Source organism: Phyllopteryx taeniolatus, chromosome 17 (genome assembly GCF_024500385.1).
Source record: "Phyllopteryx taeniolatus isolate TA_2022b chromosome 17, UOR_Ptae_1.2, whole genome shotgun sequence".
NCBI lineage: Eukaryota > Metazoa > Chordata > Actinopteri > Syngnathiformes > Syngnathidae > Phyllopteryx > Phyllopteryx taeniolatus.
The window spans coordinates 18603443-18615595 of record NC_084518.1 but is presented as its reverse complement, the minus strand read 5'-3'; the positions used below and the strand labels follow the sequence as shown (position 1 = coordinate 18615595).

The window sequence follows — 12153 nt, the reverse complement described above, 5'->3', positions numbered from 1 at the left end:
TGGAACCTGGAGAGAACAAGCAGGACTAGATGGAGCACTTTAGCTTCACTGTATGTGAAACTCAGGAAGACTTTGGCTTAATATCCACAAAGTAAAACAATTTCTGACAATTTTGAAACACATTTGAAGAATTTGTGTAACTTTTTTGTGTGTTTTATGACATTTTTTGAATTGGTTTAATAATTATACAATTATATTATAAAAACGAAAAAATTAATATACATAAATACTGTATATATTATACAATGTATTTTAAATCATACATTTTTTTTTACTATTCATTATTATTATCATTAATACACTGTTATATAATTTGTATATATTTTCACATTTTAGGAATATATATTTATCAACTATAGATCAAACTATTTCACAATTATAAATTAGGAAATTATCTAAAGCGGTGACTTACACTAATTATTATATTATGAATATAAATATGTTTTGATATATATTTTAATCAAAACTTTAAAATTGTACATCCAGTATACTATATACATTTATAAATGGTCAAATTAAATGTATAAAACTGTATAAGAAAAATGTTATGTCATAAAAATATCTATACTATTTGACTGCATTTATAAATCATTACATGACATTGAATTATAGAAATTTATAGTAGTATAGATTATACAGTGATTTATGATTAAATTACATGTATAAATGTATATGAAAAATCTATTGGATACCATTTTAAAATTATATTTATATGTATCATTTTACTAAGAGTATTAACGACATATGGAATTATACACACACAATATATATTTTATATATATATGTGTGTATATATATATATATATATATATATATATATGCAACACTTTACAGAGTTCCGTTACTTAATCCATATATTATATATACATATACAAAATGTACTTTAAAAGAGATGTATTCGTAAAATATATACTATTCTACAATGTATTTATACATCATAAAATTGTATAAAACGTGCGGAGATGAAAGGTTCGAGTTCAGTCAGTCATGCTGTTTGTATATTATATACAATATATGATTACTTATTACCAGCTTTATCACTCGTTACATATTGATAGATGGTTTTTCAGACCGAGTATTCCTCCTTAATCCGGTGTCTCCGGGTAATTTGAACGCACTTTATGTCGAACGTACCTATCGGAATTCCAGATTTACGCGAAACACTCGAACGTCCCACTGCCATCCTGCGCCTCTTTGGCATTAAAAAAAAAAAACAACAACAACACAAGCAGCGAGCGCGCGGTCACATGTCGAGAGGAGGAACCGCACGAGAGTCAGAAGAGACAGCGGCAGTCGGCGTCCGCACTCGTCCGCCAGCCAGCGACTCCACTCCGGCTGCCGGCCCCGCACACATGGTGCTCCTTCGGCACATCTCGGTGGCGCTGACCGCTGCCGTGGCCGCGCTGGGCTCCGCGATCTTCATCGCCCTCAGCTACTTCTACCCGAGGCCAATATGTGCACCGTACGCCCAATATTCTACCATCCAGGAAGTAAGGCACTATTCTGATTTCTTTTCGCCGTATTACTGTACACGTCGACGTCTTAAATATGTAGATTTTAATCATTGCTGTTACTGTTGGTGGTTAAATTAGTGCTGGGAATCACATTATGCTGATATCTGAACAAATATATTGTCTCGATGCAGTCATAACGTGATAATCGATTTACAGTATTGGAAGAAAAACATGTACGAAAAGAAATTCACATATTAAGAAAATAAAAATAAATCAAAATATTTGATCCGATGGCATCAATCAAGTATTCTAGTGTTCTAGTGGTGACCACATCTGCCTCGCTGTTGAGGTTCTTGATTTGAATCCCGGCCTTCCTGTGTGAAGTTTAAACATTGTCTCTCGGTGCTTGAGCGAGTTTTCTGCGGGTACTCCGGCTTCCCCCCACATTACAAAAACGTGTCATGCTAGGTTCATACCACTGACAGGCAACCAATCCAGGGTGTACCCCACTTCTCTTGCCAAAAGTCAACTATGCCCTGCGATGGACCAGTCCAGGGTGTGCCCCGCTTCTCTCCCCAAAAGCCAGCCGTGCAACTGATTGGAAGTTAATTGAAGAATCTAAACTGTCCATAGACGTGAAGGTGAATAGTTCTTCGTCCTATGTGATCTGCACTTGACTTGCAACCAGTCCATGGAGTGACTGGTGACCAATTTAGGACTGACATCGGAGCAATCTGATGGAACCATGACGCCATTATTGGTGAGAAAAAGCGCAATGTCCCAGAAACAATAATAATAGTTGTTTTGTTCCAAACTAGTCACATATTTTGAACTACGCCTGCCACATTTCATGTACCTTCAAGGCAAGTGTGAAACTATGCCTTACAGTGCTGCGGTCTGAGGGGTTGATAACACAAAACCACCTGGAACCGATGCAGAGACAAAAAGCTCCCAGTTTACTGGTGGTTTATCAAATGGATTCCAATTTTCTAGCCGGCATTGTGGGCATGTGGACTTTTCCACATGGTCTGCTATCCCGGCAATCTGGCGCTGTCAGGACATTTATTAGTCGCGCCTTTTTACAATTTACAGGGGGAAAACCCCCACCAAATACCAGAATTAATAGAGCATCTCACCAATGACATTTTATAAGGTTGAAAACATTTTTTTACACAACTTAAAATAGTTTCCAAGGGTGTAAATATGCAAAAACATACAAAAGAGAGAGAAACACACCATGGTTAACATCCACTTGTGTCAGTCTGGTTAAAATTACTCTGTTTTGGAGGGGTGTTTTTTTTTCTCATCTGAATGAGCCACCGCTCACCCTCTCCCCATTTTACTGGGCCAACAGGCTTCCATTACCATGACGACCAGGGGTGGAGCTAGCGCGTTGCATCGACTTGAAGAAACGCGAGCCCCCGTAGACAGATTGTATTTTCAGTCAAGGACGCAGCGCTTCATCACAAAGGCGACAAATGACACTTGTCAATTGGTGTAGCCGATCCGTGCATGTGGCGCATGCTGCAGGAGTGTGGTCAAACACAGGTCGACGCCTTAGCCGAACATTTGAGTATGTGCACACCAGGAGCAGCAGCATAATGTCCGTTGAATTGAAGCAAAAAAAAAAAAAAATGTGGCAATAGAATTGCCATTGTATATGTTTTTATAAAGTCAAACATTATAAAATCCTATTAAACTCAGGAAGACACAATTAAGGACTGAAAATTACCTAAATGTTTTGATAGTGTCACAAATGATCAACCGTCCAATTAGTTGCCATGGAGTTGTTATCAAAAGCTATGATCATTTCTGTATTGTTTCTGCTCAACAATCTGCTCGGGTAACGCTGATAAAAATGCCGATGGCTAGAAGCGTGAAGCAAGAACCTCTCTCTCGCTATGCACAAAGTCCACGCTGATAGTGCCGCACAGGAAGAAAATCCCCAACTGCGAGTGCGGCGTCTGAGTCTTGCTTGACACAGCTTGAAGTTGGCCCCCCCGGTGGACTGCAGATGCCTTGTTTGTTTGCCGTTTGGCTGTTGACTCGGCATCGGAAGCACACTCGAGGAAAAAATGTAAATGACCTGGCCTCTTTTTTTGGGGAAACATTATACAGCTGATTATGTTTAATGGCTGCGCACAGATTCGAGGCGTTCGTCTGGCATGAATAAATGATTTTGAAAAAAGCGGATGACTGACGTGTGAAAGCTCTCTGTGAGACGGTGCTGGGGACATCTCTTACATCTTAAATGTCTGCAAGATCGAGAACTCTTTTATATTCCTCAACATCCCAGACCATCCGTTTCGTATAAAGCTCGTCCTCATTAGGGTAAGACGGGAGTTTAGCAAGAGAAGCGGGATACACCGTGGACACACACGAAGGCCATAGCTGACATACAGTGTGTACACACAGTTAACTAGTTTGACGTTTCAATACATCGGCCCACAGGAGGAAGAGGACCGCGGGAAGCGTCAGGTCCTGGTTCTGGGCTTGGACGGGGCCGGGAAGAGCAGCGTGCTTCAGAGCCTGACGCCCGGGCGGGCCAAGAGGAGCCGCTGCCGGCCCACCCGGGGCTTCAACTTCATGAGCCTCAGCGTGCCCGCTTGTCAGCTGAACTTCCTGGAGAGTAAGTACCAAATCATTACATCAATGTGAATATTCTCACTTTTTCATTTTATATATTTATTTGATGTACTGGACACTCTGAAAGGTGCACATGTGTGGATTTACCTATTCACAGATTTTTGGTGGTGATTTTTCTCTCTCCATTATTTGTTCAAAAAAAAAAAACATTCCCTTTTCACATTTTTGTGCTCAGGCCAAAGCAATAAAGCTGTCATCTTGGAGCATCTTGATGATAAGGAACTGTGTTAAAGTGAGTTAAGGAGCTTCATTTAGACAGAAGTACTGCGTTACTCCCTTTTTGTGGCATCTTGATGCTAAAATTTTTTAAATATTAGTGGCGCATGTGCTATAGACTGGCGGGCCAGCTCTAATACACATTTAATATGGTCTTGCGGACCAAATATAATTACACCGTGGGCCAAACGAAAGTACTGCTTTACTGCCATCTTGTGTCAAAGAACTATGTTGATTTGAGGGGGAAAAAAACAGTCCTTTTCCACCATCTTGTGCCAAGGAACTATGTTGAAGTGAGTTGAGGAGTTACACTTAGATAAAAGTAGTCCTTTCCCGCCATCTTGTGCCAAGGAAGTACGCTGAACTGAAGGGAGGAGCTTCATTTAGTCAGGCCATAGCTCTGTCTAATAGAAAAAAGTGATTTGCTGCCATCTTGTGAAATCTATAGGCAATTAAAACACTTTTGGCGGTCACTTGTGGATTTTGGCTCTTCGCAGCAGGGCTCGGTTCCCATAACGGCATATAATGGGGGTTCACTGTATATGTGATTAATCTCCCTTTAAAAAAAAATATATATATATATATGAATTATATATATATAGTTTGGGATACAATCTCTTTTTTTTGCCTACCCAGTCCCTCTGACTGTCAATAGGGATGTGTTGTGCCGCTTATAAGCTAACACAAATGTTTCTTCATGAGTTTTTCAGACTGTCTTGAAAGTGGCTCTGGATTTTCACCCAGCCTAGCTAATCAAATCATAGGTGGAGAAACTTAGATGGCGGTTATTATGTAAATTAGACCAACTGTGATGTCACAGTTGGGTCAGAATTCCAGAACAGCTTGCTCACAGGCACATTTTTTTTGTTTGTTCTTTTATTTTACACTTGATGCACCTAACTATCTGTATACAAGGTACTAAAAATCAATTTCCCATAATATGTCCCCTTTAAAACATGTTTTGTGCATTTTAATTTTTTTTTTCTCTCATGGGTTCTACAGTTGGAGGTGGCGAGGAATTGCGCTGCTACTGGTCTGAGTATCTGATCAGGACTCACGTGCTGGTCTACGTGGTGGACTCGTCCGACCGAAGCCGCCTCCCGCTGGCCAAGTCGGAGCTGCACCGCCTCCTGGAGGTGCAACCCCAGCTCCCCGTGGTGGTCCTGGGGAACAAACAGGTAAGAAGACACACACTTAAAAGTCCCTGTAAAGTGAAAATAACTGTCTTCTAAATTTGACACACCACAGAGAAGGTTGTTGTTAACAATCCCTGACAAATTTGAATGATGAAAAGCGTTGTCTTGCATCTTTTCTTATTCCTACACATAACAAAATATACCTGCTTAATGCACCACCCACCATGTTGTAACAGGGCTTTTCCAAGGTGCTCGAAAGCGGCCATGTGCCAGCGCAGCCCGTGTCCACACACGAAAATAATTAAAAAAAATAATAATTCCTCCGTGCTGGTGTTTCCACTTTTCTCATCATGACGGGCACTCATGTCTGAGTCATGTCTGACGATGCGCCCTCAAGCAGCCCTACCAGCGCAAAGCCTCTTCCATATGCTGGCTATCAAGTCAAACTTCATTTTTTTCCCCTCTCTTTTGTCCTCCTGGCATTATCGCCTTTCTCAACCATGATCTATGCACACTCACGATCGACAACGAGGCACTCTAAAGCTGCTACGGCAGCCGACTATCCGAAGAGAAAATGCATTTTCGGGGTGTAGGCATAGCTAGCAAGCTAACTGCACGTCGCAATTGTGCCATATACATACGTACACTAAATAGTTATGTCTGTGCACGTTTCCAGCAAATACATTCAAACATATATAATGTATTTAGAAACAAATCTTGGAAGTCACTTTACATGGACTTTATGACAAAGCTTGCATGGATGCGGTGATCGGGCCTGTGTTTCTGGCTCCTACCAGGATAAACCGGATGCCGTGAGCGTGTCAGAGCTCCACGAGGCCTTGTCTCTGGGCTCGGTGGCGGAGGACAGAAATCTGTTCCTCCTGGCCACCCAGCTGGCCTTCGACGGGACCCTGAGGAACTCCTGCCGAGGCCTGGACACCTTCCAGGATCTGCTGCTCGAGCTTGTCTGATAAGGGGGAGAAAAAAGGTGCTCCGTCCTCTTCCTCCTCAGGCAGCAGAGGTGGAAAAGGATTGCGTCTGGAACTGTCTTCGAGGAGAAAAAGGAGCAAAGACTGGCAGCACACAAAAAAATAACTTTTTAAATCCACTTCCCCTCACATCGTGCATATTTTCACAATGGCTCGTTTATGCGTGCCAAATGAAACTAATAACAGATAACACAAGGACAAGTGACGCATTTATGTCAGAGTCAAGTGAGTGAAGCACGGACCGTGGAGAAATTTACATGGAAATGTTAAGAGCTTGTTTGTCTTAGAGCCCCTTTGTGAGAGAGTCCAAAGGATTTTTGAGCTAAAACACAACAAAAAACCATCCCAAATCAAAATATCCACAAAAGTAACACAATTTTGTGTATGGCCAACCTTTGCCGTGAAAATTCAAAAAGTCAAAAGTCACAAAACCTAAGACGAGTGAATCTTTTGACTGTGAGGCAAGATGTACTAACCCACAGAACACCGTGCTGCCAAATTTTCCGTGTCCCCTGCAATGTGTGTGTCGTCTTCTTTTCGTGTCTGTCAGATAAGCAGTTTGACACTGTTTTTAGTTTTCTTGTTTTTATACTATAGTGGTTAACTTATTTTTGGATTCTAAATGTGACTCAAAACATCACCTGTACAGTTACCAAATGTTTTAAGTTTGAGCCTGGAAAAAAAAAAAAAAAAATACACAGGACTTGTGTTTTTATGGGAAAATTTGCTTAGGAATCAGAAAAACTCTAAAGTCAACACTGTAAGTGCCGTAGCAGCCCATTTTTTACAGAAATGCACAAGATCCTCAGCATCTCGTCACTCATTAATATCTAATATTGCCCAGCGACTGATGGTTGGTAGAAGACTCCCAATTACGATTATTTTTATTTTTTTTTAATGAATGTGATGTTTTAGTCCCTTTGATGCTCTGTAGTCGTAGAAATGTATTCATTTAATGCGCTAACACTTTCATGACTTGAAAAGAGGCTTTGGCAAGATGCTGTATTTCATGTCTAAAATACAAAAAGTATTCAATATATGGATTGCCCTTCTGCTTTGTTGTAATTCAGTGTGGTGTCAGTGTTGTTATTGTTTGCTTCTCCAATACAAATGTGTGCACTGATCTATAATCTATAAATCGTGTTTTCCTGATAGAAAAAAAAAAGACTTTTGTTTGGTGTATGTTGAAACCATTTTATTGGAACATCAAAGCATACTTTTTAATCTCCATATATATATAAAAAAAAAAAAAAACAGCCTTCTTTTTCGTTAATAAAAGGAAATAAATCCCTAAGTCCAAGACACCTTAACACCTTATCTTTCCTTTCCAAGTCAACACAAACAGGGTCAACTGTGAAAAAAAGTAAGTCGGTGGAAACTATTTTCGTCTTGTGAAGAACAGACTTCAGAGTATATTAGAACATCCTCTAGGAACACTCTTACTTGAAAGCACCCCAGGCGTCAAGGTTTCAGTGGGACATCGGGCCTGTGAGCGAGGCGACGAAGGCGTCGTAGTGCTGCACATGGCAGCGCTTATACTCGTTGATTTTCCTCTTAATCTGCTTGGGCGTGTCCTGGTAGTAGTTCTTCTCGTCACGGGCCATCGCCTGCGGGGTGAAACAACAGCGGGAGCGAGTCAGACAGGTCAAAGCGTAATGAATTCAGTTGAATGAATGTATTTTTATTATACATGGAAATCGGCGTGTTTTATGCCTTCGGCAAAAGACAAGGTCGTCCTTTACAACCTACTGAAGCCTTCAAGGTACATTTATTTGACTCCCGAGGAGCCACGCTGATGGTTGCCTTATTTAGAATTTAAATTAAAATAATTTAGGAGAGTATATGAAGTTAATGCATTAGTTCCTTACTCACTGTCATAAAAGTGTAGTGTGGTTTGAAGTAACATCTTGCCGCTCTTAACTCATTTACTGCCAGGTGTTTTAGAGCGCTTTGACTGATCTTTCAAGAACCACGGAATATTGTGTTCTGTGACAGTATAAGCACAAAACCTACCAAAAGAGTAGATGCTATTCTTTCACCGTAGAAAAAGTTTGTTTCTAGCTTTTTCCATTCTTTAGTAATCGGTAGTAGAACAAAGGTTCATCAAAAACAACAAAAAGATTTTGTGAAAAGAAATGTCAAGCAAAACAGTGACTTTGACGCTGTTTTCTTTTGTGACACCTCAAATTATAAAACAACAAAAACAAGCTTGAGAAAGGGCTTATATTGGCAAAATAATCATTTATTTACAGATATGCAACTATGAAACGTGCTGAGGGATGCTGACTTAGCGCATGGCACGTGTTGAACGTCAATGGCTTTTTTTACAACGTTCGCAATTCACTCCATGAACTATCCCATCTTTTCTCCCGATCGTGACACACTTTCCACTATCGACCGAGATACATTTTACTCTGCTTATACCATATATAGGAATAATCTAAATGTCACGTGCGTAAACTTGTCCAACTCGGAACATGTTGGCATCTCCCCATTCCTTCATTTCCTTGCCCGTACACTAGGAAAAAAATCGGTGGTGCTAACAATGAACTGCAAAATAGCGGGGGAACAAATACTGCATAACAATAAGACCAGTTGGAAATATTACGTTTGCTGAGCCTTTTCAGGGGTAAAGTTAACACTTTAATGCGGCAGGACCTGGAAAGGTTTGTTTCTTGATTCTCACCTTGTAGTTGTCTTTGTGTTCTCGGATCATGTGTTGGACGTACTCGATCAAGTCGGACGACAGCGTCTTGCTGGCCTTCCCTGGCAGGTTGGCTTCCTCCTCAAGCTCTGCCCACACATTTTACACTTATGTCATGACACACGACACCCGTGCCTCGCTTCACCGCTTGTGTACCAAAACTTACGGTTGAGGACGTAGGGCTTGGTCACAATGTGGGCAGGAGCTTTCGTCTCTTTTTTTAATCTGAGGAGCTGGAAACAATTTTTAAAAAAAATAATAAATCTAATCTAATCAGCCAATCTAATGAATTAATGGAAACAGTTCCCAGGTGTTTTAACAAGTGTGTGACATGCTTTTGTCAAAACACCCTAAGAATCAAGAATTAAAAGTACATTTCTCAACCTGTCTTGAGGGGGCGATCCAGTGTCATGAAAATAAGCCACTGCTCACCCCGCCCCCTGCACTGTGTGAAGGAAAAAAGCTAGCATATTTTCCCCCATGGAGACAAAACGTCATCGATGTACCTTGGCTTACAAATTTAATTTGTTCGGTGGTCCTCTTGAAAGTGGCTATAGCTCTTCCCCGAGCCCAGCTCCCACATCAACAGTGGAAAATCTCTGAACTGGAAATAGGCAGCTAACAAAAGATTTACTTGGTTGTTTAATGTAATGCTTGACTGGTGGCGAGGCGGAACAGCGACCCAAATATTTGTAAACAAGCAAATAAAGGGTCAACTTTCCATGTAGGTTCCCTTTAAATACTGCATGATGGATGTCACAGACCAACAGCATCAAACAAAACACAATAGGTACATGTATGGTTTTATTATACTGCTTTTGCACTGCATGCCAACAGTTGTGTCAGTGCAAGATTTGCAGGGATCAAGCAAAAACGGTACTTTTTTTGCCATCCACTGGCAAAAGTAAAGAACTACAGGACGCAAACACTTTCTACTTCATACGTTGTAATAAGTACAGAAATAAGGACATATTTTGGAAAAGCTTTTAAACATATACTTTTGTGTCTGGGGAGCCTGCCCATCCATCATGCTATTTTTGTGTGTCCTTTCTGCACTTCCATCCATTGTTACATAACAGTTGGGTAATTTTCTGGGGCTCACTATACTGATTATTTGCATGAGACAGAACCAACAGCCGCTACTTACGCTCTGCTTCTTGATGGGCAAACTGCGGTTTGGATCGAAGGCCAGGCCCATGTCCAGCAGATTCCTGGTCGTGGACTTACTTGGATCCCATGCCTCCCGTATCTGTTTACTGAGCACAAATCCAATTAACACATAAGCCAGAAGTCAGAGGAACCTTCAACATATTCATTTTAGTAGGCGCCTCATTAAATAAATGGCAAACATTAAAATGACTTTATCCTTACCATCTCATTATCTCGATAATCTAAGGGATGAGTACATATAGGAATACGAAAGCATACGTATTGTATTTGCGGGTTAGAAATCTGTAAACTCGCGTTCATAATGCCAAGTTTATTGGCTGAAACTAGAAGGAAAAACTAGTTGGAGAGCTAGCATGCTAATGCGTGCGTTACGCTTACTTTTCTATCTTGGGGTTGGCTTTCTTTATAAACTTCTTCTTAAGTTTCTTGCGGTCTTTCTTGTAATCGAACTTCTTCCGCCGGCTCGTCTTCTTGGCTTTGGGCATAATTATTGACAAAAAATGTATGAGGCTTTAATTATTAAAGGCAGGTATTTCAATGCTAAGTGTGTTTAGCAATGAAGAAAAACGTGTAGCAGCAACAGGATGTCGCGTTTGCTTAGTTCCGGTCATGTTACTCATCCTTCGTTTTTCTTCCCCCCCCTCCTTTTCTTCTTTCGTTAATAGGATATAAAATTGTTATTTTAGAGTTTATATAATTATAAGGACTCATTACGTTTTTTATTAAGTGAGTTGACACGCAACGATTGACACAGCTTTAGATATATACACGTGACCTCCAAGACCACACCTATTTGTATTTATCGCATCATTTTCTTGAATTCCTTTTATTTCTTTTGCTGCTAGCATATGAAATCGCTATTTGTAATGTTATATAGTTATAAATACATGTTTTGACATGAAATTTAGTTGACTAGCTTTAGCTCCAGTCATGTGACCTCCAACACCGTACCATTTCTATTTTTTCCAAACCTTTTTTCTTGTTTTTTTTTCTCAATTTCTTTCATTGGTAACACATGACATCTCTATTTTTAATCCTATACAATCAAACATACATTTTATTTAAATTTATTTACATTCCGTTGACAATTGTGAGGATTCAAGTTTCTTGAGTTCATTTGGAATGAACTTGACCCTATTTGGATTTCAATGTGACAAAAGCCAATGTGTTTGTATGTATCTTGTGGAATTGTTCAATTAAAAAAAAAAATGTATTGGGAAAAAAAAAAGTTTCTTAAGTTCCGGTCATGTGACCTCCATGACCGCTACACTTTCCTCCTCCTCTTTAAAAAAAAAAAATATTATTCTCATTTTCATTGGTAGTATATATTCACAGATTTTAAAAGTTCTATTTATTTCGAATTGCACATTATTATTATTCATTACATCGAGTTGACGTGAGGCACTGTTTAATGTCAAGTGAAAATCGGCGATGACACGATTTTTACACTAGAGGTCCCAAGTGAGCAGCGTCAGAGGACCAAAAAACACGTAGCTTCATAGAGACATGAGATTTTTGGTGACCTGACCTCTTAACTTTATATTCGAAACTATTTTTCTTATTTTTTGCCTTTTATATCAACAAAAATGTAAATGTTGTTGTGTTCCATATGTTAATATTTATTTATTATAAATTAAGCGGATGCCATCCACGGGCGATTCTAGGATCAGAGGTTGAGAGGTGCTGAGCTCCCCGCCAAGCACGATGAATGTAGCTGTTTTGTACATTTTCATGCAATTTCAATCCCACATTTATGCAAAAGAAGGCTGTGACTAAACTGTCAACTCTGACAAAAGTTATTTAAATGTTCTGCCAGTGCAAAAGAGGAATGCCTGGGA

General features: G+C 39.9%; 2 protein-coding genes across 2 annotated transcripts; one reads left to right on the top strand and one right to left on the bottom strand.

Annotated features, from left to right (window-relative positions):
* The first annotated feature begins 1180 nt into the window (after positions 1-1180).
* Positions 1181-7511, top strand: arl10 (ADP-ribosylation factor-like 10). Its single transcript, XM_061751202.1, has 4 exons — positions 1181-1490; positions 3906-4083; positions 5319-5494; positions 6250-7511. The coding sequence occupies exons 1-4, from the start codon at positions 1248-1250 to the stop codon at positions 6421-6423; spliced, it is 771 nt and encodes a 256-aa protein (XP_061607186.1). The 5' UTR covers positions 1181-1247; the 3' UTR covers positions 6424-7511.
* Positions 7512-7621: 110 nt separating this feature from the next.
* nop16 (NOP16 nucleolar protein homolog (yeast)) lies at positions 7622-10951 on the bottom strand. The gene is made up of 5 exons (XM_061751204.1): positions 10694-10951; positions 10293-10401; positions 9312-9378; positions 9128-9234; positions 7622-8048 (listed from the first exon to the last, which is right to left on the bottom strand). Exons 1-5 carry the CDS (start codon positions 10798-10800, stop codon positions 7911-7913), a joined length of 528 nt encoding a protein of 175 aa, XP_061607188.1. The 5' UTR covers positions 10801-10951; the 3' UTR covers positions 7622-7910.
* Between the last annotated feature and the right edge of the window lie 1202 nt (positions 10952-12153).